Source organism: Penicillium verhagenii (assembly GCF_028828195.1).
Source record: "Penicillium verhagenii strain IBT 33310 chromosome Unknown utg000008l_segment0_segment0, whole genome shotgun sequence".
Lineage (NCBI taxonomy): Eukaryota > Fungi > Ascomycota > Eurotiomycetes > Eurotiales > Aspergillaceae > Penicillium > Penicillium verhagenii.
In genome coordinates, this window is record NW_026643172.1 from 1,632,914 (window position 1) to 1,659,064 (window position 26,151).

Consider the following 26,151-nt stretch of genomic DNA (forward strand, 5'->3'; position numbering starts at 1 on the left):
TTTAAAGCGTATCTGCGCATGAATCTTTCACACTCCACTCGGTTATTTAATACATCGTAGACTAATATTTCAACATTTGAAGGAGATGCATGACATTGGGGTGTAAGATAGTATGGCCAGGAAATAATGCACCACTGCACCCAGTAACGTGTGGAAAAATCCAAGATTTCCCGTTTTTCCACTGGACATCTGGAGGTTAAAACCAGTCGGTTACAACTTACACCTATAGACCGCACCGAGTGACGGCATCCAACATGCAATTGACGCCATAATGTGCTGCGAGATCCAGAACAAGAATAAAACCAATTATTCTAGTAAATCAAAGTATCCAAGCCCAGGGGAAAGACAAAAGATCCGACGAAAAGGAAAGACAAGATTGGAAGAGTAAGAGAACGCTAGGAGCGCTAGGTTCAAATTTCAGTCATGGCGTGGGGAAAGTGGGGTCACCCGGCACGCAAACCAATCAACCACTGGCAGTCTGGAATCCTTGGAGTTACAGTACTGGGAACTTGGAAGAGCCATGGTTGCCGTTCTAGGGATATGGGCTGCTCAGGGTGATCAATTGATGAGCAAGTACATACCTTGGTATCTACTTACCCAAGGTTATAGAACCTACAATGGAATAAGTCTGGAAGGGGATCACAGCATTTCAAGTATCAGGTGCTAATAATACAGATTTGATCCGGACGTTAATACCTATTGTGCTGTATCCTTCGATGAAGCTGAGTTAAATGATCCCAGCTGAATCGAGTTCTCCTAAGATATCACTTCAATGCTCCCTTCAATAAAATATTGCCATGCAACGTCGAATCCCAAGGGCGCCTGGTCTTTCGAACAAAGGAACGGGCAGTGTCGAATCCCAAGGGGACCTGGTCTTTCGAACGAAGGAAGGGGCAGTGTCAACTAACAAACGGGGCGTCTTACTGGTGCACGTGCTGGACAGAAAGCCGACCGGCACTGGTGTCTATATAGTCTATCAGCTTCATGCAAGGATATTGCGAGTAAAGAGACGGGAGCATTGAGGGGACTTACCAAAGTCCTCAGTGTCACGCGGGAGGGGTCTGCGACGCCACATCCTTCCGTTCACCAAGTCATCAAACCAGCGGGAACGCTGGAGAAACACGTACAAGACACCATTGACAAAGGTGATTCCTGCAGAGAAAATCCAGACTCGAGCGATGGTTAGACCAGAAGAAGGCGTGTCGCTCAGAACACCGAAAAAGCACATGAGCGTTGAGATCATGTCCACAGAAAAAACGGCGATGATGAGCGCCAGGGAGGGGCCGGGCTTCCACAACGGTCCAGGGCGGCGGGTTTGAAGACGCGTAATAAAAATCAACCAGTTTTGTGTCAAAGTAATCTCCACAAATACGACCATACTCTTATCCCCAAAGTTCTGCACGATGCCTTTGTGTTCACCTTGTAGCAACATGGTCCCGAGGGCGACCCAAGATCCTGTAGCGAGTGTTGTGCCGAGAACAATTGAGGTGCCCCAAAGCTTGGGACAATTCCATCGAACAGGAGCTATGTCGTAAGGAGCCGAGTCATAAGCAATGGCCAAGGTGGCAACATCAGCGAAGATAGCGAGCAGAACCACGAGACGGAGGTCCAAAGTCGTGTCCATGGCGATGATCCAAGCGCCGAGAAACATGATCAGGTGGAGGGTTAACGCGATTCGATAAACCACGTACGAATACATCCTGTGAAATATCTGGCGTGAGCACTTAATGGAGTGGATGATGGTAGAAAGTCCAGGTTGAAGAAAGACAATATCAGAAGCGGAGCGTGCAGCGTCTGAAGAGCCTTCAACCGCAATACCTGTATCTGCTTGTTTGAGAGAGGGCGCATCATTGACACCATCCCCCGTCATGGCAACCAAGTGTCCCCGCCGCTGCAAGATCTCTACAACTCTATATTTATGCTCCGGAAACACTTCGGCGAACCCATCCGCAACTTCCACGAAGTCATTGACTTTAGATCCAGGCAGATCACCAGCTCCAGTCACGCCAAGACGTTCTGCATTGTATATGTTCGTGCCCAGTCCTAGGGAGCGCGCAGTCTCTCTTGCGATTCCCACAGCGTCTCCAGTGAGCATCTTGATACGAAGACCCAGTTGATGTGCTTCTTTGATTGTTCTTTTCGTATCATAACGTGGAGGGTCCAAACAGGGCGCAATTCCGAGGATCTGCCATTCACCATTTCCAACCTTGCGAGCTACACCAAGAGCCCGAAACCCGCGGCTGGCAAACTCAGCAACCTTCGCCGTGTAAGCATTCTGAATTTCCTCTGGGACATGTTGATCCTCCTGAACTGTACGCAAAACTGACATGGGGGCTCCCTTTGTACAGATTATTCTCTCGCCGTCAGCATTTTGTACCACAGAGGTGACCTTTTTGGACACTGGATCGAAAGGATGGAACCCGATGGTTCTATGCATGTCCATTTGAGTCTTGGCATCTGGATACTTCTTGAGGATTTTGATAAAGACACGATCAATGGCATCAAGACCCTTCTTCTTCCGACTTGCTGCTAGGCAAGCAGTGAGAATGAGATCATTGATCCTAACTCCAGGAAGCGTGAATGGATCTCCAAGGGCCAACTTGTTTCGAGTGAGGGTGCCAGTTTTATCCGAACAAAGGATATCCGCACCGGCTAAGGACTCTATGGCGGAGAGCTTTTGAACAATACAAGACTTTCGGGCAAGCTGAGATGCCCCCACAGCCATTGTTGTGGTTACAACTGCTGGAAGGCCGACAGGGACACCGACAATCGTGATGGCCAGTGTGAACTCTAGAATCTGACGGATTTCGTTTGACCTGTAGTACGAGCTGATCCATACTGCAAGGAGAGTGAAGCTGACGAGAGTCATCAAGACCCTAGCTATTCCCTCCAGAACCAAAGTGAAATGTCCTTTTCGATTTGTGGCTTTGTTCACAAGGGCTGCGGCTTTTCCAACAAATGTCCTGTCACCAATGGTAGTCACAATCATCAAAGCCTCTCCACGTTTGATGATGGAGGATGCAAAGCATGGATCATTTGAGTGTTTATCCACAGCAAGGGACTCTCCTGTGATTACGGACTGGTCGACCTGGAGATGTGCATTTTCAGACGCAATGAACCCATCAGCTGGAACAATCACTCCCTATGGCGAGAATTAGCATGCAATACTTACTACGTCACCTCCATTGGTCGGGCTTTACCTCTTCAAGAAAAACAATATCCCCAGGAACAACGCTCTTGACGGGAATTTCCTCCTTGGATCCATTGCGAATGACAGTGGCCTTGAGAGCAAGAGTTTTCTTCAGGGCTTTGACGATGTTTCCGGCGTGGTATTCCTGGATAAAGCTCACAAGGGCGTTGAGCAAAAGAAGACCTGAGATCACACCAAAGTCAATCCAGTCTTGCAGAGCGGCTGCAAGGAGTGCTGCAATCTATGTGCCAGACGGGTGAGCTGCTAGCCAAACAGGATAGCTGCATAGAATCTGCAGTGACAATCCACTTACCTCCATGACACACTGCACTGGCCCGATAAATAGCATGAGAAACTTGATCAACTGGCTCTCTCGTTCCTCTTCTAGGATGTTCCAACCGTATTTCCGTCGTGAAGCCTCAACTTCCACCTCGCTAAGACCTGTTCTGAGGTCTGTTGAAAGGAAAGGCGATGGGCTGTGGATATCGTTACGAGGGTCGATCGTCAGGGCTTCTGGGTCAGGATCTTTGCCGTCCTCTTCTTCAAGCTCCCTGATCAGGAAGTCCAAATCGTCTTCTGTCTCCAGTCGGGTGATCAAGGGAAGCTCCTTGACCTCTACCCCGCAGTCGTCATCAACCGGGCTGTGCTCAAGACCCAGGGCCTGGGAGTCGATGTCTTGGGTCATGGCGAATAAAGGAAGACTGCAGGTGGAACAATAACAAAGAGTCTATTGAGAAAAAAAATAAGCCTTTTTTTCTTTCAGATAATGCTATTCATAAAATGAGGATATGAGTTGTGCATTATTGATGAAAAAAATGGGGAAGGATGATGAACAGACACAGGTTTGTTGCAATACAGACCTTTTACAATGGCAGGGGCCATTTGCAACAAAAAGAGAAGGCGCCATTGACTCGTCGATTTTTGAAGCCGATGCTTTTATATGCTGGGTTTCGACGCGTCCGACGCGTAATAATCCAAGAAAAAGAAGAAAAAAGAGTCGAAATCGAAGCCACAATACAACAAAAGCAGACTAATGTTGAGGATGCTTGGAAGTTGGAAATGCTTATCGATATATCATATGATGATCAATTGATATCGAACAGTGTGGACCTTCAGTACCAACATTTCAGAGCCCCATAATCAACTGGATGTGGCCAAAGTACTAGTTCAGGCAACTCAATATTGAAAGCAGATTTGATGGTCTCATTGAAGTTCAGCCATAATGTCTGGATTCTTAGGGCAACGACAGTCGACAAGTTCAATACAACTATACCTGGCTGCCCCAGGCATCAATGTTATGTAATCGCCACAGCGACGTCGCCATCAATTGAATCTGCCGAGTTCAAGTGAATTTTAATGCGATGATTTTGACGTGAAATGCTCCAGTGGGAGCTAGCGTTTCTCATAATAGGGGAAATAATTAACTACTCAAGAGATGTTGCCCATTGAAATTTGCGTCAAGAAGCGTCTGCATGTTTTACAATAGCAGCGCCAGTTACCTACGGGCCACGGCAACACCGCCATCACTTTTCAGTATTAAAAGTTCATACTATTTTGACTCGTTGATACTCTTCTTCTGCGCAACTCCCTGTTGTCATTCTGCCTTTTTCAGCTCGTCATATCAGTGTCTCCTAAGTTGATCCCACGGATTCTCCTCCGTGCTTCCATCCTCCACGATCATCATCGATTCATCATCATCCTATTGCCCTCTTCTTCTTCTTCTTCTTCTCCTCCTCCTCCTCCTCCTCCTCCTCCTCGTTCTTCTTCTTTCACGCTTTCAGCAGGAAAAATCCTGTATGCTCCAACCTGACTGTCACGCCATTTTACACGTCGATCTTACGTGTTGTCGTCCCTCCTTCCATCCTCCATCATCTTTTCTCCTAATCAGCGTGAAGTTGAAATCCCGCGACGATGAATCGCGAAATTCCAGGATTCTACTATGGTAAGCGAAACCCAAGTTTTGATTTTGATCCTCTCCATTCCACTCAAAATCAACAAATCCTGATTGTATGCATAGATCCCGAGAAGAAAAAATATTTTCAGATCCAGAAGAATCACGTAGCATCTGGTTCGTCAGGCTCATCTTATTCCAACGATGCCATCAAAAAGAAGGAACAGGATGAAAAGGTTAGCATGCAAATACTTTGAGAAAATGGTTCAATGATTGACACAAAGCCTTGCAGAAAAAGAAAGATCGAGCACAGCTCGAGAATCGCATCAGAAAAGAAAGGGTACAGAAGGCCGGGTTCTACAATCACGCCTTCAACAATGTAGCCCTTTCTTTGGGGTTGCCGGCCGTCTCGACTCCGGTCAGATTAGACCAACAAGCCCGGACCTACGCAAGTCAACTAGAAAAGAAAAGGTTGTGGAAAATTTCCTCGGCAATTAGAAGGAGCGTAAACCCAACCTCTATCAGAGAGGTTGTGCGCCATCCTTCAAATGGGAATATCTTCATCAGTTCGTCTTGCCTGCAAAACGTTTATAGGAAGATGTAGGAAGATGCTAACATGTTTTTGATAGGCGGCCAACAAGGCTCTGCCGGAATAGTATTGTATGCATCCCCTCTGTTGTCACCCCACAGTGCCTTACAATGACTGACAATCGAATAGTATCAATTACTCCCGGCCAGACAGCCGAGGCAGTGAGTGGAGTTACAGAGAAAGCACCCAAGAAGCCCTTGGAAATGCGTCCATGGTACGTCACATGGATACAAGCTATAGTCTACATGGATATAGACTAATACACGTTGATCATAGGTGACCTCGATGACCCTAAGCCCTGCAGACTACATGCTGTGAGTATTTACTCAGATCCAATTACGATATATTCGAGTTACTGACACACTCCCAGGTTCACCATAGATGCAACTCAAGATGGCTTTCCCTCCCTTTATCCTCGCAAAATCGTCGAGGACGACTTGCTCCACTTTCGGGACATGTTACCTTGTGGGTCTTAATTGATATCTAAAATACTCGAAGTCACGGAAGTCTAACCTCATTCACGTGCTATCTAGTCTCCGGTCAACCCAAGATCCGTATGAACTCCACCGTGTTCTGTTCTGCCGCCTGCCCAACCAAGGATAGGGCTCTGTTCGCCATTGGCACTTCGGGGGGTGTGGCAACCCTTGAGGGGGAGCTTGACCGGTGGACCGTCTCGAATAAGCCATTCCCACGAGGCGGGGACAATGACTTTGCTCGGCGGGCCGACTCCTCCCATGCTTGCGTGACGGCGGTGGACTGGCTTTCCACAAATGTCATTGCAGCTGGGATGCGTGATTCGACAGTGATTCTGCACGACCTACGCACCTTTTACAGCGCTACACGGTTACAACACCCAGAAACTGTTTCGAAGATCGTCCGAGTCAGCGAGCATTGTCTAGCTGTAGCAGGACCCAGCAAAGTAAGCAACTCTTCTTTCATGTTCTTTTGTTCTTTTGTTCACCTCTTCACCTGACCCTTCACTCTTCCCCCTACTCTTCTTCCTTCTCTTATCCACACTCCTCGCCTGACTCTTCACTTACTAATCACTAATTATATAAATATAGCTCCAACTGTATGATATTCGGTTCGCCCCGAATGGATTACAGCGCAAACCAAATCCGATGTCGAGCTCACATACGGCTACACGCCCATACCTGTCGATGCAGAATTATTCGCCGAACACGGTCCCTGGGTTCGATGTCAGCCCGGAGTTGAGTCTCCTCGCCAGTGGTAAGACCTTGTCCTATCTACATCCTTTACTCCTCTCTGACCTTGACCTTACTTCCTTCCATTTGCCCCGTTTTCACACCCCCTTCCCATCTCCCCCTTTACATTCCGTCTCCTGCTGTTGCATGAATCAATTCAATTTGACATTTTAATTGAGCGGATGGGTTGCTAATACAATTCAAAAGCCTCCGACAAGAAAGTGCAACTGTTCTCATTGCGATCAGGTACTGAGGTGTCCTCGCCGCTGACAGAGTACGAGTACTCTCACCAAGTCAGCTGTGTACGGTTTGAGGATAGCGAGAAGGTTTCGGCGCGTGGCCCCCGGGCTCCGAGTTTGCTGGTGTGCGCCGGCACAGTGGTGGACCAGTGGGCGTGGTAACTTTGCCCGCCCACCACATCCACCCTGTGTTCGCGCTTTGTTAGACAGGGAGAGTGTTAAACCAGGATGACTGGAGTGGGCGAGCTTACAGGTCCGATTCACAAGGCCTACCTGCATAGGGGGTCTTGTGGATCCACTAGACTATGCCTTTTGGCTGATAAGTTACTAGCTCATTTGGACCCTATTTGACTAGGTCTCGTGGATCAAGTCCCCCATTTTTCGAGCTGACAAGCTACCGGCTCGTTTAGATCCTCTGCGGGTTTCCAGCAGTCGAGCGATAGATCAAGCTATCGAAGGCTAGAAATAAAGCCATGTTTCCATTCTCGAACTCTGACAATGGGTATGACTGAAGCTGAAGACTAGTTGAGCAAAGATGAACTCTTGGCTGGAGAGTGCTTTAAATCTTGGTCGGAGTCATGGAGGAGATTTGCTCGAGTTCTATACACATGGAAAGACCGAGGGTCTATGTTTGCCAAATCTTCTTTCATTGTAAACACTGCATTGTAGTTCATTGTAATACAGTGTATTATCTAAATTCTGGAGTTCGTAATGGCTGTAATGAGTCATCCAGAAGTAAAACAATCAATAATGTGGTACATGTATCCATTGCCCAGGTGGGCGTTTGGCGAGCAGCCGAGATATCGCAAAGCAGGCGGGAGTTGTCCTAGCCGTTGCCATGCGGCCCCTACTTGACTTTCACCATTTTACTTGTCCCGGATTGATTAGCGCTTGGGATTATCACATTTATGGATAGGATAGAGAGGGCAGGAGATTATCCAAGGCGGAAAATGGGCATAAAAAACGGGTATAATTGATTCGCATATCAAATTGCCATGCAGCCTAACCAACACCAAATGCAAAAAAAGAATAGAACTCTCTCGTCATACTCCAGATAGTGCAACAAATAGAATCTTGGAAACTCGACTAGTCCAGACCACCAGCTAGCCATTCGCCAACCTCAACACCAATGCCCTTGGCTAACTCCCCAATCCAGTCACCAGAAACATTGACACACCATTTCTCTCCTGCGTCCGCACTCGTATTTCCACTTGCAGTGGTACCAAGGCCACCATGGTGACCCGAGGCCGGGACAACTAAACGCAGGCGACGTAGTGTGGCCAACTCGGCATAGATCTGGTCTGCAACTGCGCCGGTGCGGATGGGATTTTCGGGCGGGTTGGGGTCGATAGCGTGATAGATTGCGAGAAGACGCTCGAGTGGGAATGGACGTGCTGTGAGAATCGTAGACGGACCTGTTATACCCGCACCACCTCCCATCGCAGATGTAGTGGCTGACGATGTAGCAAAGGCTGAAGACAGGGTGGATTTTGTGATACGGGTCTTGGTCCGTTTGCCTTTTTTGTTTGGGGTTGAAGGGTCGTTAGCTTGTCTCATTTCTTCGGCTTGGGCCTGTGAAAGTGTCTTGAGACGACGACGGTGGTGAGCACGCTTGTTGCGAGCGGACAGTGAAGAGGAGGAGAATTTGGAGAAAAAGATAGTGTCCAATCTTTGTGGGGTGTGGGATGCGACGTATGCAGATGTCAAGATTAAAGTCGAGAAGTATGGTAGAGAGGGCAACCCTGAGCGGACGCCACTGGCGGAAAGGGGCTTGCGTAATAATGTATTACTTGGGGCAGAAGAGTTGTCGGGCACAATTCGATGAACAAGCGCCGATTCACCTTGGTGTCTGAAAAGTGCCCTATTCCTGACCAGCAGTCGCGCAAAGTCCCATTCGGTATTGCCAGGAGGTGCTTCGCCTTGCAACACAGGGGCCACGAATTGGGGCCATAACCTCTCGCAGATAGATCGGAAGTTTGGGATCGACCCAGCTGTCGGTCCGACCAGGGCGTCATAGATGGTCGAAACAAAGTGCGGATATACGCGGGAAAGTATTTCCTCCGGCAGGCCTTCTAGCGTGGGCGCAGGCGAAGCCATCAAGATATCAATCATCTCTTTTCGGGTATATGGCGGAAAGCTGATATGAGGAACCGACGCACTCTGGAGGAAAAGTGGCCGTGGAGTTGAGCTCAGGACCAATACAACGCAAAGCGATGGGATCTAATGGGACTGGCTGTCAGCACCGGCGGGCCACCGAGAATGCAAGAACACGACGAGAATCTTCAATGAGTACTCACAATTTGTCCAAGTCGAGCCAGTGCCGAGAGCAAAGTCGGCGCCGCCTCTCTCTGCCTATCTATCTCGTCCAACACCAAGACAAAATTTCCTTGTTTGTCGGCAGGTCTCGCAGCCAAGCATTCCTCCAGGAGCACTACCAAAGTACTGACATGCTCACATCGTCCTTTTCCGAACTTCTCCCATTCGTCCTTCTGACCAAATGCCTCAAGTGTATTCCAAAGGATCTTGGTCAGTAGATGCCGTCCAGTGATGCACTCGGTGCTTCGAACAACGGCATGTGGCGCCTCAAGGGCAGCAAGTACACCACGGATAATTGTGGATTTGCAGGTTGCCGAGACTCCATGGACGACCACAGTTGAAGGATTAGGTAGTTGTGGCTATGAAGTTGATTAGATGAGTTAGCAATTGTTGAGAGGGCTTCTGTTTATTTCAATGATCGTGCGGAGCAACAACGTACATGGAGTAGACTAGCAAGTTGTCGAGCCTGCACATCCCGACATGGCCATTGCGCACTGAGTGAGCGAGCAATGTCAGGGGGCTCCATGGATTGCGGACTTTCCAACGTTCCACACGCCGATATTCAATGTTGTCTGTAGGGTTGAAAGGATGCAGACTCCGGACCCAAGCTTATGGTTCCCCGAAAATCAAGTCACGTGATGCCGCGACGCGTCGATCAGCTTTAATCGCACCTGATGGGATGCAACTCTTTTTTTTACAAAATCTAGAATTTGGGCAATTTTTTTTTTACAATTGCAAGACATTCGGTGTAAATGGAATATATTGCTCGAATGTGCATCTAGATTTGGTAGGATTAGGCATGGAGTGTAAATGCCTAGTCCTCTATGTACACATTCTCCATGAACGACGCATCAACATGGCGGCAGGTCCACTGACAAGGAAAATTGGCAAGTTGACAAGCGTGCATAGCGCCATGTGAATATGTCATCAAGTCCACTCACGACAAAAACGGGTGATAAAAATGAAGCAGCTTGAAACAGGAAATGATAAAAAATATGTGTAAAAACAATGTGACGAAAGAAATCGGATCCACGGAAAGTAAAACACCAGCGGCAGCAAAAGGGAAACATTGCAGATGTACTTAGGCGCTCAGTTTGACAGCAACCGAAGATGAGCCATGGCACGAGACGTCACGCCAAAGAAAACTGAGTAAATGAGTTCAAATAACAAAACATGGCCGTTGAAATGGACACGTTAGAACATGTGAACCTCGTCGTATGTTCCGTGAAATCATGAAAAGGGAATAATATCATGGGATCGTGTCATGTGGATAAGAATACAAGAGGAAAGGATGATGATGAAGTCAAGGGGAAATGATAAAAATGAAGAATGGCGATGGAAGCCTTCCGATGCCCCAGCTAGAAGAACTGGTAGCCTGCCTCGGTCTTCGGCACAAGGCCAGCAGATGGAGAAACAGGGGCGGGGAACATCAAGGAGTGTTCTTTACCTCCGCCAGGAGGGGTGTTCGCAGTGGAGCTTGTTGCAGGGGTTGGTGGAAAGGTTTGGTTAGCAAAATCGTTGACCGATCCCTGAGACAGGTGATTTTTCTTTGCCGAAGGCTTGACAACCTGGTTAGGAACATTGACCTCGCGGATGGGATGCTCAGCAGACAAACGGCCACTGGTCTCAATTGCGAGAATTCTGCTAGCAATTCGACGTCCATGTGGGGTCTGACGGAACGATGGCAGAATTGGCCGGATAGCCTCGACGATCTCACCAAGCGACTCCGGGTCGGCATGATCCATAGCAGTCTGGATAACATAATTCCCGTAAGCGTCCCGCAGACACTCCGGGAAATTCTCATGATGGACCATCTCGGCAATCATCTCGCGACGATGGCCTGGTAGGCATGTGCGCAGCCCCTTTTCGATGACATTAGAGCTGAATTTGTGCATCGCCATAGTGACGACTTTGCCGAAGAACCCTTGGCATAGAGGTGCCGTGAAACTAGGTTCATTCATATCCAGGATATACTGAATAACATAATTTCCGTAGGGGTCTTGCACCAGAATATAAGAATTCTGCGTGATTTGATCAACAAGGCGAGCTTTCTGATCACCCGACGCATGGTCAAGACAACGCTGCAGGACACAGCACCCATGACGGTGAGTACCAACGGAGATACAATTTTGACCAACGGCTTCATAGATGAAGTCTGCGTCGACCGAGCGCAAGCGGTTGAGACATTTTTGGATAACGTGGTTGCCATTGATATCCTTAACCATAGCAACAACATGCTGACCAAGGGCTTCAATCACCATGTCAGTCTGCTCTTGAGTGGATATGGTTTCGATCATCTTTTGCAGGGCACGTGTTCCGTGCTGATTAAATGCTGTCTCCACCAAAAGAGGGGCGGCATTTTTAATCAGGATAGTGCGTTGCTCATTGTTAGACAGTTCGAGCAGTTTCTGGATAAGGTAGTTGCCGAACGGATCAGTCATGAGCTCGGTTACGTACGGGTACGTCTCTTGAAAGATAAGCTGAACGTGGTCCGGGTTGTTGTCATCCAGCTTTCGCTGCAGGAATCTGCAACCATGCTGGTCCTTGCACAGGCTGTACAATTGACCCTTGTAGTGCTCCAGAGGGTGGTTGAATCGAGTCTGCTGGGGGCCATCAAACCGATTCTGGTTGGGGATATCTCGTGCAATCTGATACTGGGAGGCCTCGCTCTCAGTGGCACGTCTCTGGCTGTGCCCGCTCCGGGTTGGGGCCTCGTTAGCACGATAGCCATTGCCGGCATGGTTGGAAAATCCACCGTAAGAATTTGGATCGGCGAATAGAGCCATCTGGTTCGAGGCTGTCCCATAGGGCTGAACACCATTGGTAACGTGCGATTGTGCGGGGAATGGTAAACCGATAGGTGCAGCAGAGCCATTCAGACTATTGTTTGACATCGCCGATGAAATCTGCGGGCCAAATGGGGCAGCACTTGCCTGCAGCATAGTTTGACCGAGCTGATTGTTTTGGTGCTCAGAATCTGGGGACGTTCTAGACTGGTGAGAGTGCACGCTAGGTGGAATACGCCCAACGCTCGGGGTGTGGCGATGACCACGATCCACGTTATTCCTGGGTGGGGTAATGGCTGCCTCAAAAGCTGTACCCCTAACGGTAGGTACATCATTCGTAGAATATGAAATGCGGGCCATGGGACGGCTATAAGAGGGCACTGGGGTGACAGATTCGCGCTCATTTGGGAAAACAGGACCACCCTCCAGGGAGTGGCGAGCCTGGTGCCGATGAATGAGTGTGTCCTCTGCGTGACCGCCTCCCAGGGAATCCAGGCGATCGTGGCGTCTCATCTCGGTCAGACTCGGGGGCATGCTCTGGTGGGAAGAGCGATTGCGGCTGTGGTAAGAAAACGTTTCATGGCCCAAACCCCGTGGGTTAGCAAGATCATGGGCGTCTGGATTGGCTGCCAGCTGAACATCAAAGTTAGAGCAAGCCCTCAGCGAAGGGGATACCAAATCAATCACTTACCATATTCAAGCCATCCCGACGAAGAGTTGGGAATTTGTCCTCCGGATCCGTCATATTGATGTACCTAGTGATGTCAGGCGTGGACAAACGAGGTTCATCTTTCGCTAACAGCCCCGCATCGCCGTGGTAGAGATGTTTCGCGACTGGAAATGAGTCAAAGCCCGATGCGGGGTTGTAGCTATTCATATAGCCATTAACGTTGCCGTTTGCGTTGCCGGTATGAACATTTCCATTGGATCGATATGCGTTGTAGTGGTTGTTCGACGGCATCGAGTTACGGTGTCTAGGATCCAATTAGTCACGTTCTTTCTAGGAAAACACTGAAGTTGGAAAAGAAAGAGGAAGAAGGGATGGGAAATTCAAGTCGGTTTTTCAAAATGTGCGCAATGGAGACGGGAGGGATGAGATGAACTTACGAGGTACCCCGAATAGTGGAATCGATCACGGTCGAATCGAACAAGAAGTTGTCTTTTTCGGAGTTGCGCCGAGATCCAGGAAGAGAATGCACGGCAAACCGGTCCATAGATTGTGCATGAGAACGGGCATTCTGCGACCCCTGGTTCTGAGGAGAGGTAACAGAAGGAGCGAAGGCACTGAAAAATCCAGGAGATGAAGTCACACTGGCAGCAGGAAACAGATTGGGTCTTCCCCCAGTAGACACACTGGGGTCACGGTATTCTGGGGGAGTGGTAGGTTGACTGGCACGGCCAGCAATGCCAGCCTTAGCAAGATCAAGGGCCAATTGGTCCATCTCCATTTTCTCCTTCTCGTGCTGGATATCGAGAAGCTTCATATCTTCTTCAAATCGTCGTTTTTGTTCACGCATGGACTCGATGTGCTGCCGTTTCTTCTCAAACTGGACCTTGTTAGTCTGATGTTGAGCGTATTTGCGAGAACGAGTCATTGATTCGAGAAGGGCGTGTTGGGGATAAAGGAAATCGATGGAAGACAGGAATTGCTTGAGAAAATAGACACGCTCAACGCGTCGGACAAAGTGAAGTGTGAAGTGCAGAAGTGAGTTGAAGATGGGGAATGCTTGAGAAAATGGACACGCTCAACGCGTCGGATAAACTCAAGTGTGGAGGAAGGAATTGCTTGAAAAAACGGACACGCTCAACGCGTCGCAGATTCAAAAGTGTGGATGATCGCAAGGATGCAGTAGTCAAGAAGCAGTTGATATTGAAGAAGAGGTTTGGGGAAGAAGGAAGGAGGGTGATGGGTTTTCTTTTTATAAAAAAGAAGAGAAGCAGATAGTCTCAAAAGGGAAGCTCGAATAGAGCTCTGCCTTAATGTCCCACTGCTCCCATGTCCTTGTATGGGATGCATCAAGTTGAAGGCAAACTTGAACTTTCGAGTTTGGGTTCAATGCAATAGTGCAATTGAGGAGTTGAAGAATAGGGTTGGGAAGGGGAACAATAGGAATGGAAGGGGAACAAGAGCAATAAATCATACAGGCGCCTATTGACTGTCTAGCAGCGATTGACACCCATACAAGAACATTTATCACATGCCATTGCCTCAGGAAGATCAAATCGACGTGCCAAAGCCTGAGGGTTTTGGGGACCGGAGAATAAACTATTATTCTCTTCCCCTAGCCCTCGAAAGGTAACCAGATATGAATTTGTGCTTTTGACCCAAATAGCAATTTCAAGAACAACAAAAAAAAATAAAAACCTAGGAAATTTCTTACGTACCGAGGATAGTAGGTCCAGGGTATCGGGCATCTGCGGGGTCCCTTGATTTAGGAAATTCCAAGACGACAGCTTGCTCGAGTCCGTGGTGAATCGACGTTGCAAGTTGGCGCGAACATCACTATTCGGTCGTGAAAAGCCTGACCCAAAGTTCGAATTGCCTGGCGAGAGGGGGTTATACGCCGAATCGGACGGTGGGGAGCGCGGGGAGGGGAATCGCAGCTCATCGAGGCGTTCGCTCAGCCCGTTCTTGAAAGCCATGGTGGGTGGAACAAGCAAAATGTTATACTACAACATTGAACAACGTCTGGGGTCAGCACAAGTTCTCCAAAGTGGCCGCAGCTTGCACGGTGCTTTTTAAGACAGCGGGTTACAGCAATGACAACACTCGGACGCCTCCTTCTCCCCAGCCCCAAATTTCCATGCCACGAGGCATACAAGTGGCAGGACAAGGGATAGTTTCCTGACAGGTATATAGGGCCGAGCGGTGTGTTGTGTCGTGGACTGTCCCTAAGTAAGGGGGGGGGGAGGTTCGAGAGAGGGGCCGGAGGGGTTTTGGTCGGAGATGATCTACACTCGCAAAAAAGGATTCCCACTCACACAATGAACGCCTCGTGAGAATGAGGTAGAGGGCGATTCAGGATCCAGTAAGAGGCTAGGTAAGTGGATTCATCTAAGGGATATTGTGTGCAGCGGAGGGCGCAAAAAAATCAACAACCCGTTGTTGCTGGAAAATGCGGAGATCAGCCGCAGGGAATCGCAGAGTGGGATGGAACAACTTACCTAGCGAAACACGATATAATCCGGACAAACGAATGTGCTCACAAATACAAAAAGTACAGATGAACCAAGAATATACCAAAGGAAGGATACAAGAACTGTTGTACAGAAAGCTGGTAGGGAAGGAAGAATAGGAGGGAAAGGAGGAGAGGCTGGGAGAGAAGGAGAGAGATCCAGAGCGGGGAGGTCTCTTTGCAACCCTAATCGGGCGTGGCCGTACGAACTCCCTTTTTTTTTCTTTTCTTTTTTTTTTCCTCTTGGGGGATTTTTGGTTACTAATTGATTGGGCTTTTTCTCGCTTGTTGCATTCTTTTAAGCAGATTTAATCTATTTTTTTTTTCCTTTACAGATTTAGGATTGATAATTAGGTGTTGATTGAGTGTTTTTCTTTGATTAGTATCCGACCGGTCTAAAGCCCAAAGCCCATATCCCGTATCTCATATCCCATATCGCCCTTTCCTGCCAATCTCTAGCAACAATGGGGAAAATCTTACTGTAGGTAAGTGTCCCTGTAAAAAAACCCCCCCGTAGGATTAAGAAAACATTGATCAATCGAAAAAAAATACATATATAAATTGAAAACCCTATCAAAGGCACCAAGAATCCTAACATCTTCCAAATATCCCGAATCTATGCCCAGCCCTGGAGGTGGTGGGAAATCTGGCGGTCACAGCAGATAGATCGACCATACATACTAGCAGTTACTCGGGAATTGTTCGGGCCTCAAGGCATGATTGGAGATGTGCTGCACCTGTACCACCAAGATGCAGCTATCTTTGCAGACCAGCCCGGGGTAGATGGTCAATAACTTTCAGAGGGGAAAGAGGCTCGATCCCTCTATGGTGTCTAGTATTTACCATAATCAATTTTATAGTGGACCAAGACCTCATGGACCATTGACCTGTTGTACTCTTCAGCCCTTCTTTTCACAATTTTGTTTCTTTTTTTTTTCTTGCTGTTCCAGGATGGTTTTTGGCCTCCTATGATGCAAAGCTATGGACTTCCAAATTCAATGGCGCAAGGGGGAAAGCGGAGAGAAAAGATGCGCTGTTCGCGAGCGTGGCAGGTGCAGGTGCATGATTCCACGCCAATTGAGCACTGTATCATTTTAGGCGAGTGGAGACGCGCCGAGTGCGAAGATTTGACAGCGGATCGCCCTCTAAGATGGTTAGCCACCGCACGGAGCGACTAGTACCTGAATCGGACAGGTTTCAGTGGGAACGAAGGGAATTTTTCTCCATTTTCTGATGAATGTGTCTTCTAGAAAAGACTTCCAAGGTTAAACAATGACAATAAACAGAGTTGATATATAGATCCAAGTCAACCCCCTAACTCTCTTATCGCTTTGTTTTCCCAAGTTCGTGGTTCGCGTAAGCCAGTAAACCTTTGGAACGCGGTTTCCCCGGGAAGATCCATGGTTCCTAGAATCCTAACAAAGACTACCTTTGTCAGGTGTTGAACCTTTTTTTCGGATTTCTTTGTTCTATACGTATCGGATTACTGAATGGCGGTTTTTCCTGTTTCCTTTTTCCTTTTTCCTTTTCTCTTTTTCCTTTTCTCTTTTTCCTTCCTTCTCTCCTCTCCAGTACTGTCCCCTCTTTGGGCTCTCTGGCGCTTTTTAACTCTACTCTCTTTTAATTTACGCCTCGCTACCGATAAGGACTCGACTGGCGAGATGAGCGGTGAACGTGATACCAGTCATTGGTGCTGATCTTGTCCATTAGAGCCCCTCTGATCCACCGAATGACGAGCATACCCTCACTGGTTGTGGAGATCCTGCATCAAATGAACCCCAGTCAATCTCCCCTTCTCGGAGAACGGATCGCCAATCAATCACGGGCCACTTTTTGCCCCTCTTCCTTACCCTGATTCTAAACCCCAATTTGATCATTTCACGTCAAAAAAATGCTATTAAAACATTCTGATTTGCTCATAAGGCTGGCATCGTCTCCGATGTTAAAACATCCGACAGAGTACAGAGTACAAATAAGGGTCTGTGCCCCATGTCCCCTAAGAGAAGATTATTAATGCCAGATGAGCATTTTCAAGCACGAAATGACACATACACTTTGGGGACAACTAGTGTCAACACTAGTCCGATTGCCGAAAGGATTATTTTATTCGTGTGGCCACTAAACACCGAAAAAAAAAAACGCTTGTCCTCTTAGAGGCCCAAAGGAACCAAAGATTGGTCTTTTTTTCATGCCCAACGCCCAATTTGCGCCTCGACTGATTGACAATGGTTACACCGTACTTGACATCGGGACCACTCCCTCCGTATATGTGCCGTACCATGTAGTAATTCTGACACGAGATTCCCCCAAGGATCGGCTGATATAAGCTCAAACTCGTTGATGCATCGCTCCCGGATTTTGAGTCGTTGCCCCCATTGGCAAATCAATCCCGGCGAATGGCATGGCCCCCGCTCCAGAACTCCAAAACCCCCCGGTAAATGACACTTCTAGATCGTTTACGGAGTAGCCGCAGCCGATATCTCCATTAGTCTTCTGGCGCCAGAGGAAAGACAAGCGGTGATGGGGCTTCCAGGGTTGTACGGAGTACTTAGGACCGATTGCCAAATCTGCCACGTGCACATGGCTCTCGCTTTGATCTAACTCGTCTCCTTTGGGGAATTTTATTTCATTTGTATCGGAGTTTGACGTGGATTACTTCTCTGATGAAGACCGTCTCTGACGTAGCTACCTGCATGAAAAGTGTGACCCGTCAATAATCTCCTTGTGGATTTGGAGAAACAACTCCTGGGTGTTTGAACCACACAAACCACTTGAGTTGATCATTGGGCTTGGGGGTTCAGTGGCGATTCCAAACATTCGAACTAAAACTTGCGGTCAAGCGGATTTGCCACACAAATTAGGTATATTCGCCATCTCTATTTCTTGGGTGGCTTTTCGTTTAAGGCCAGAACTGCCAACGAATCGAAGTCCTAGCGCAGTGACCACTGTGAAACACGCTATAAATACATACAACATTTAAATGCACGTGCACGTGTGGGTATATGATTCCCTGTCAATTTGGGATCTTTCGCACGGATTATTTTCCCTAGCAGAGTTACAACATGTAGTAGTTCCCATGATTCAAATGTTAGATACAGTGACTTGGAAATAGGCCTGCCTGGGGTTCACCACTATCATTTTCCCCCCTCTGTCCTTCTCCTGAATCAATCTGGCACGAGACAACCTTGGAACCTCAGCTATATGTAAGCTCTAAGACCAGAGTTCTGAGTAAGTAGATCATGTACAACCTAGTCTACCAAGTGGGTTCTAAACCCGTCGTCCGTGCAGACTCCCCTGTATGCCCACGCTGCAAGTGCGATGATTGTTTAGGGGCCCCCACTTTGACAGGTCTGTGGACTTGACTTTTTTTTTTTAAGAAAAAATAAAGTGTCTCCATGCACTACATGTAGGGTTAGTGTGGTCTGTGGCCCTTGCCCTACATATTCCAAAATGTTCTGATTTGTACTCCGTATCTGTCTGCCCGCCTGCCTTGAGCTAGAACCAGTTGACCCACATGGCTCTCGGGCACATTCCCAAATTTGAGTCGGTGGATTCTCTTGAAGTGCTTTCCCTTCAGGGCTCTATAACATTCAAAATGCCTTCGAACATTGAAATGCCTAGGCGCCCGGGCTGTTATGTATGTATAGGGCCTGAGGTCAACTGGTACCTAGAACATCCAGACATGAACATTGAATGTTTGACTGGTTGGAGATGTCACGCCCATCAATTCATCAATATATCGATTCACTGTTCATGGTAAAAAGGCTTCCAACATTGAATGTTGTATACATATATACAATAACGTCCTCAATGAGGTCAAGGCTCCAAAATAACCTCAAGCACGAGAATCATGTTATGTATCTAAGTAGTGGGGATTGAGTGCACATACTGTTTTGAAGCTTCCAAGGTTCAATGTTGGAAGAAAATCATCCGTTCATACTAATGTTTAAATCGTTCGAGGCTCCCACGTAAGGCTAGTCCCAATGCAGTGTACGAGAATTCTATACCTACTAGTAGCTATTTTTATATAGGCCATATCAAAGTCTTCAAAAGAAGCCAAAAAATAGTAGCAGTATTCAATACATTTGATGTTTGATCAAAACTACTACATAGTAGTCTTAAAACTCTAAACTCACGCCTCAGGTGTCGACGCTAACGGATAGCTCATGGGTTAGATAAGCGCATCTCCAAATTCTCTTTCCCCTCCATGTCACAGCTGATGCATCTTGCGATCGTGTCAAACCTCAAAGATTGACTGGTCTGGGATCTTTTAGAGTGTTGATCTCTGGAAGCAAAGTTCTCTTGCCACGATGCCGCCTCGTAGGAGGCCACAACCCTCCGCGGCCAGCCAGGCTCGCCGGCCCTCTGAGGTAACAAACCTTTTTTTCCCCGCGCGTTGTCTGCAGCTGTCCGACCTTGAACCACTTTTGCTGACCTTTTTGATCAATCTGCTAGGCCAGTAATCATGCAGCGGAACCTTCGAGATCTCAACGGCCCTCAATATCACAAGAATCAGCCCAACCGACCAAGCCCACCGGAGTGAAGGACCAAGATGACGATTATGTCAAGTACCAGCACCGAGATCCCTTCGATGCGCTTTTGGAGCCATTCTACTACAACAAGTCACTCACCGACCCCATTGATACTGCAAAGGATAAATGGAACCTTCTCCCTGCATTCCTGAAGGTCAAGGGTCTGGTGAAGCAACACATCGACTCGTACAACTATTTCGTCGAGGTGCAGATGAAGAAGATTGTCGAATCAGCTGGTATCATTCAAAGCGATATCGATCACCAGTTCTACGTTAACTTCACGAACATCTGGCTCGGATCGCCGCGTCGCGCAGACGAGACACAGGATGCTGGAATCGAATTCCAGTCGGATATCACACCACAGGAGTGTCGGCTTCGAGATACCACCTACGCCGCTCCCATTTTGATCGACTTCGAGTATGTTCGCGGTAGGCAACGTGTTGTCCGACGAGGTGTTGCTATTGGCCGCATGCCAGTCATGCTTCGCAGTTCCAAATGTGTGTTAGCGGACAAGACCCCGGCACAGATGGCTGTTCTCAACGAATGCCCATTGGACCCCGGTGGCTACTTCGTTGTCAATGGAACAGAAAAAGTTATTCTGGTTCAGGAACAACTGAGCAAAAACAGAATTATCGTGGAAACAGACCCCAAGAAGGACATCGTCCAGGCATCGGTCACCAGGTATGGAGTAATTAAACCCCATTTTTGCCCCATGGCTCAGCTAACGGTTCAATAGTTCTTCCAATGAACGTAAATCTAAGAGTTACATCGTCCTGAAGAAGGGCCGACTCTACGTGAAACACAACGTCTTGAGCGAAGACCTCCCGATCGTTGTGTTATTGAAAGCCATGGGCATCCACACCGACAAAGAGATGCTGCAGATGGTAGCCGGTGACGATAGTCAATACCAGGACGATTTTGCCATCAACTTTGAGGAAGCCCTCAACCTGGGGATTTACACCCAGCAGCAGGCTCTGGATTGGATGGGATCTCGAATTAAAATCAACCGGAAGACAGGCGCATACCGTAGGACCCACGTGCAAGAGGCAGTCGAAGCCATCGCAACTGTCATCATCTCCCATATCGAAGTCAAGGATATGAACTTCCGGCCCAAGGCCATTTACGTCGCTCACATGGCCCGTCGTGTCTTGATGGCTAAAGCCGACCCGTCTATGGTGGATGACCGCGATTACCTTGGAAATAAGCGATTGGAATTGGCAGGTCAAATGTTGGCACTCTTGTTTGAGGATCTCTTCAAGAAGTTCTGCTTTGATATCAAGTTGAACATTGACAAGGTTTTGAACAAGCGCAACCGGGCAGAACAGTTCGACGCATGGAGTGTCATGAGTATGCATGGTCACCATATCACACAAGGCATGAACCGAGCTATTTCTACCGGCAATTGGAGTCTGAAGCGTTTCCGCATGGAGCGTGCCGGTGTGACCCACGTCCTCAGTCGATTGAGTTATATTGCCGCCCTTGGTATGATGACTCGTATCAGCAGTCAGTTTGAAAAGACTCGAAAGGTCTCTGGTCCTCGTGCTCTCCAGCCGTCGCAATTCGGTATGCTGTGTCCTGCGGATACCCCAGAAGGAGAGGCTTGTGGTTTGGTCAAGAACTTGGCCCTTATGACCCATATTACTACCAATGACGAGGAAGGACCCGTACGAAACTTGATCTTCATGCTGGGTGCCGAGGACATTTCCACTGTCAGTGGTATTGATCTCTACAAGAAAGGAACTTACACTATTTCGATCAACGGTACGCCAACTGCTTTGACAAGGCGGCCAAAATACTTCCTCAACTCCTTCCGCAGACTCCGTCGCATGGGAAGAATCTCGGAATTTGTCAGTATCTACATCAATCACCACCAGCAAGCGGTTCACATCGCAACTGATGATGGTCGCATCTGCCGACCGCTTATTGTTGTTGAGGATGGCAAATCCCGAGTCCGGCGACACCATTTGGAAAAGTTGCGCGATGGGAAGATGGCATTCGATGATTTCCTTGCCCAGGGTCTGGTTGAATATCTCGATGTCAACGAGGAGAACGATTCATTAATCTCTATCTACGAGAAGGATATCACCGAGGCCACTACTCACCTCGAGGTTGAGCCCTTCACTGTGCTGGGTGCTGTAGCTGGTCTTATTCCTTACCCTCACCACAACCAATCTCCTCGAAACACTTACCAATGTGCCATGGGTAAGCAAGCAATTGGTGCAATTGCCTCGAACCAGTTCCACCGAATTGATTCCATTCTCTACGTCATGGTATACCCACAAAAGCCAATGGTCAAGTCACGAACCATTGAGCTGGTCAAATACGACCAACTCCCTGCCGGACAGAACGCCACCGTTGCTGTTATGAGTTACTCTGGTTACGATATTGAGGATGCCCTGGTTTTGAACAAGGGCTCGGTTGACCGAGGATTCGGACGTTGCCAGGTCTTCAAAAAATACGTGACCAACCTCAAGAGCTACCCGAACGGAATGAAAGACAGGTTGAATCCTCCAGAGTATGAGAATGACGCTCCGATCCGCAAGCACGCGCTTCTGGAGGCCGATGGTCTGGCTGCTGTAGGCGAGAAGGTGAGCCAGGGCGAGGTCTATATCAACAAGGTCACCCCTGACCAGGCCCACACGAGCGGAATCATGGGCTCCGACACCGGAACCACTTCTTACAACCCTGCCTCCATGTCCTACAAGCTACCTGATCCCGCTTACATCGACAAAGTCATGCTCTCTGCTACCGAAGGCGAGACCCAGCTTCTCAAGGTCCTGACCCGGCAAACTCGTCGCCCTGAAGTTGGTGACAAGTTCTCGTCTCGTCACGGACAGAAGGGTGTCGTGGGTATAATCGCTGACCAGATGGACATGCCCTTCACCGAATCAGGTATCAACCCTGATATTATCATGAACCCTCACGGTTTCCCGTCCCGTATGACAGTCGGTAAGATGTTGGAGTTGCTTGCTGGTAAGGCTGGTGTTCTTGCTGGTCGACATGGATATGGTACTTGTTTCGGCGGCACGCCCGTCGAAGAGGCATCGCAAACTCTAATTGACCACGGCTTCAATTATGGTGGTAAAGAGTTCCTCACATCTGGTATTACTGGAGAACCGCTCCCATTCTACGTCTTCACGGGCCCCATTTACTACCAGAAGCTCAAGCACATGGTTCAAGATAAGATGCACTCGCGTGCACGTGGTCCCAAGGCCACTCTTACCCGCCAGCCTACGGAAGGTCGTTCGCGTGATGGTGGTCTTCGTCTCGGTGAGATGGAGCGTGATTGTCTGATTGCATATGGAACTAGCCAGCTTCTGCTAGAGCGTCTTATGATCTCTTCGGATCGTCACGAGGTTGACATTTGCGAGAAATGTGGTTTCATGGGATTCCTCGGATGGTGCCCTGGTTGCAAATCGACTCGTTCTGTCTCGAAGATGGTTATCCCCTACGCTGCCAAGCTTCTGATCCAGGAATTGATGAGTATGAATGTTGCCGCCCGCTTGAAGCTGGATGATGAGTTCCCTGAGATGAAGGGCCGTTAAGTTATTTGCTACAGGTGGGAGGATTGGATTGATTATTGTTATTTTGGGCCTAACTCGGCCATGGTGTTTACGGAACAACAAAACGAAGAACTATCTAGAGGTGGATTCTATCTAGTTCATGTACATTGTCTTCACGAATGGCATAGCGCGGCGATTTGAGCATTACCGAGTTTCCAGAACTACTTTGTAAACATTCGGATTCTGTAGTCATCGACGCAAATCAAATTTTAGTAGCTCTACCCAGCACTCGAATTAATAAACAAGAAACAACTTGAAGAGAGGCAAGACGCAAAGAGCAAACATGGGTTTTTTCCCTCCGCGCAATGGGATCAACACCACTGAATTCAAAGCATTAGAACCCTCGACTCCATCGCAACATGCTGATACCGCATGAACTCAATCAACTCCTCCAAAAACTCATACCTACACTTCAGCGCCTCAGTCAAAGTCATAGGCATATTCCCCTTCTTATCCTTATTCGAAAGTGCCAACTTCGCCATAGCAGAAGTCAAGCTCTCCCCCTCCCCCTGCTCAGCTTCAAGTGTCCAATCCAAGCGCTGAGGCGGGATGTTAGCTGTAGAAATGATCCGAATGTTGGGGTCGACCAGGTAGAACACAAGGCACCGGTTTGAGCCCGGCTTCGACTTGTCTTTCAGTTCGAACTTCGTCATCCGGTGCTGCACCGTGCTGGGGAACATGACTACTCGCCCGGTAGGACAGCGGATGGCACCTGAGCGTTGAAGGGCTGGGTCGCCGTTCTCAAATCCGTAGACTTGTTTCAGCCAGATAAAGTCACCGGGGTCATGTTCGACTTCGGCGAGCGTGTCTGTGTCGACTATGTTGCGGAATTCCATACAGGGATCTTCCATGTTCTCGTTGTCGAAGAAAATGAATGCTGCGGCGCAGATGTGTTCATTCTGCAGGGCTTTCAGTTAGCTATACTGTATTTTTATTGTTTGGTCAGTTGCTTGATGCTTTCCAGGAATTAACTCACCATCTGTCCCTCTACATGCCATTCTGTCTGATAGTACGGGCTTTCAGGGGTCAAGTCTACGGACATTATCCGCGTGATTACCTGCAGGCCACGGTCCTTGTAATGTTCGACCAGGTTGACGCTCTGCTCAATCCGCACGGGAGAAGGAAGGTCCTCAGCCAACTTTGACATCATACATTGTGGCACAGCCCAAGGAACAAACTGATCGACATCAGGTTGAACAGCTTGGAAATGCTCCATCCTCCATTTCTCATGGCGTTCGTCGAACTCACTCTGCGCCTCTCGATCATGCATCTTAGGTGCCTGATCAATGATCTCCTTGGCAACGGGATAATACTCAGCTTTGGTATACTCGATTCTCGCGCGGGAATGCAACATATCCCTAAGCGGCGTCATGGTCATATTCCATTGCGGAATAATGCAGTTGAAAGTCGCCTCGATGAGGTTGTATATATTGCGATGTTTGACCGGGTGCAAGTTGTTGATGTACGTGGTGATATGCCAGCGGCCATCGTCGCCATATTCCCAGTCCGATGGCAAGATCTGGAAAGCTCGGCTATATGGACGAACGGAGATGTCTGACCGTTCAGATACGCGCCAGGCGATGTCTTCACGTGTGATACCTGTTTCTTTTGGCATGGGGATGACCTCGCCTTGCCCGGCGTGACGAAGGGCTTCGTCTAGGCCGATAAGCCTGTCTGGTAGGATACGGCTCTTTCCGTAGACTAGTGGGTAAAGCGCCATGGAAAGAAGGTCGCGCTGCTTGGAAAGGTTACCAGGGTGGTAGAACTGTAGCTCCTCGTCTCCGTATGAGAGGATCTTGGTCTTTTCTCTCAGATCCTCGAAGATGGAGCTAGGGACGTTGGAGTCGGATTTAGTGACGTCCCCGTTGTAGAGTGCTACGGCATGGTTGACTTCGTATACCATAGCTTTGAATTTGAGCTCGTCAATGATCCAATCGGCCATGTTCTTGGTAATGTGATCTCCAGTGTCGCGGGCCATTTTCTTCCAGTCTTGCGCAGTGGTAGGGTCATGAATCTATCAAGTTTAAGCATTCATTTAAGTCGGGATAAATAATGGAAGCACGTACCTTTTTCCACCACTCAGGGATGTCAGTTATATCTTCCATCACCTCTACCATAGCGATTTCTCGAAGCGTCTGCACAGGAAGCCTTTTTATCATTCGGATCAGTTTTTTTGCATAGCAGGCATTGAATGGGTGACTTACTCGGTGTATCCGTTCTCAATATCTCGATCGTCAAGCGCCGATGGGAACATGCTACGACTTTCAATGCCGTAGATGTTCTTCTCAACCGGGTAGAAGTCCAATGGCCGGCCATACCCGGGCAGTTTGAAGCGACAGTCTAGGCTTTGGCTCACTGTGAGGAAAGCCGACTCATTTGCCTTGTGCTGAAACATTTTGGCGGTTGATCAAAGCAGTCTCGGGGTGTTAAAGCTTCGATCTGGTGTTTTTATTTCAATGTTAGTTGGTATTGCGAAAACATTCATAAAGTCAGTGGTTGAAACGTACAGCAACGGAGTAACCTGTCTGAGCACTGAAAGCCGGAAATGACAAGAAGAGTCACAAGTCACAATATCCAAAGAGATAGCTTGCCAAACAAAAATATCATTCAGAAGAAGCTTGGTTGAATGTTTTGCGTCGGCAACCCCGGCTCAGATCGCAAACA

The 26,151-nt window shown here is 48.3% G+C and overlaps 6 protein-coding genes across 6 annotated transcripts; 2 read left to right on the plus strand and 4 right to left on the minus strand.

Annotated features, from left to right (window-relative positions):
- Positions 1-920: 920 nt before the first annotated feature.
- N7466_008589 (plasma-membrane proton-efflux P-type ATPase) lies at positions 921-3,875 on the minus strand (the record flags this gene model as incomplete). Its single annotated transcript, XM_057167978.1, has 4 exons — positions 921-964; positions 1,033-3,142; positions 3,201-3,431; positions 3,504-3,875. 4 exons carry the CDS (start codon positions 3,873-3,875, stop codon positions 921-923), a joined length of 2,757 nt encoding a protein of 918 aa, XP_057018609.1.
- A 1,226-nt stretch (positions 3,876-5,101) lies between these two features.
- Positions 5,102-7,276, plus strand: N7466_008590 (uncharacterized protein; the record flags this gene model as incomplete). Its single annotated transcript, XM_057167979.1, has 10 exons — positions 5,102-5,132; positions 5,208-5,317; positions 5,374-5,647; positions 5,711-5,741; positions 5,800-5,884; positions 5,947-5,984; positions 6,041-6,135; positions 6,204-6,589; positions 6,735-6,900; positions 7,083-7,276. 10 exons carry the CDS (start codon positions 5,102-5,104, stop codon positions 7,274-7,276), a joined length of 1,410 nt encoding a protein of 469 aa, XP_057018610.1.
- A 924-nt stretch (positions 7,277-8,200) lies between these two features.
- Positions 8,201-9,956, minus strand: N7466_008591 (origin of replication complex subunit 5 family protein; the record flags this gene model as incomplete). Its single annotated transcript, XM_057167980.1, has 3 exons — positions 8,201-9,334; positions 9,412-9,789; positions 9,870-9,956. 3 exons carry the CDS (start codon positions 9,954-9,956, stop codon positions 8,201-8,203), a joined length of 1,599 nt encoding a protein of 532 aa, XP_057018611.1.
- An 832-nt stretch (positions 9,957-10,788) lies between these two features.
- On the minus strand, positions 10,789-14,859 carry N7466_008592 (uncharacterized protein; the record flags this gene model as incomplete). Its single annotated transcript, XM_057167981.1, has 4 exons — positions 10,789-12,849; positions 12,908-13,190; positions 13,324-13,865; positions 14,602-14,859. The coding sequence occupies 4 exons, from the start codon at positions 14,857-14,859 to the stop codon at positions 10,789-10,791; spliced, it is 3,144 nt and encodes a 1,047-aa protein (XP_057018612.1).
- Positions 14,860-19,702: 4,843 nt separating this feature from the next.
- N7466_008593 (DNA-directed RNA polymerase III core subunit RET1) lies at positions 19,703-23,469 on the plus strand (the record flags this gene model as incomplete). The annotated part of the gene is made up of 3 exons (XM_057167982.1): positions 19,703-19,762; positions 19,848-20,605; positions 20,661-23,469. 3 exons carry the CDS (start codon positions 19,703-19,705, stop codon positions 23,467-23,469), a joined length of 3,627 nt encoding a protein of 1,208 aa, XP_057018613.1.
- A 344-nt stretch (positions 23,470-23,813) lies between these two features.
- Positions 23,814-25,882, minus strand: N7466_008594 (DUF4246 domain-containing protein; the record flags this gene model as incomplete). The annotated part of the gene is made up of 4 exons (XM_057167983.1): positions 23,814-24,386; positions 24,464-25,501; positions 25,554-25,635; positions 25,692-25,882. The coding sequence occupies 4 exons, from the start codon at positions 25,880-25,882 to the stop codon at positions 23,814-23,816; spliced, it is 1,884 nt and encodes a 627-aa protein (XP_057018614.1).
- Positions 25,883-26,151: the final 269 nt, after the last annotated feature.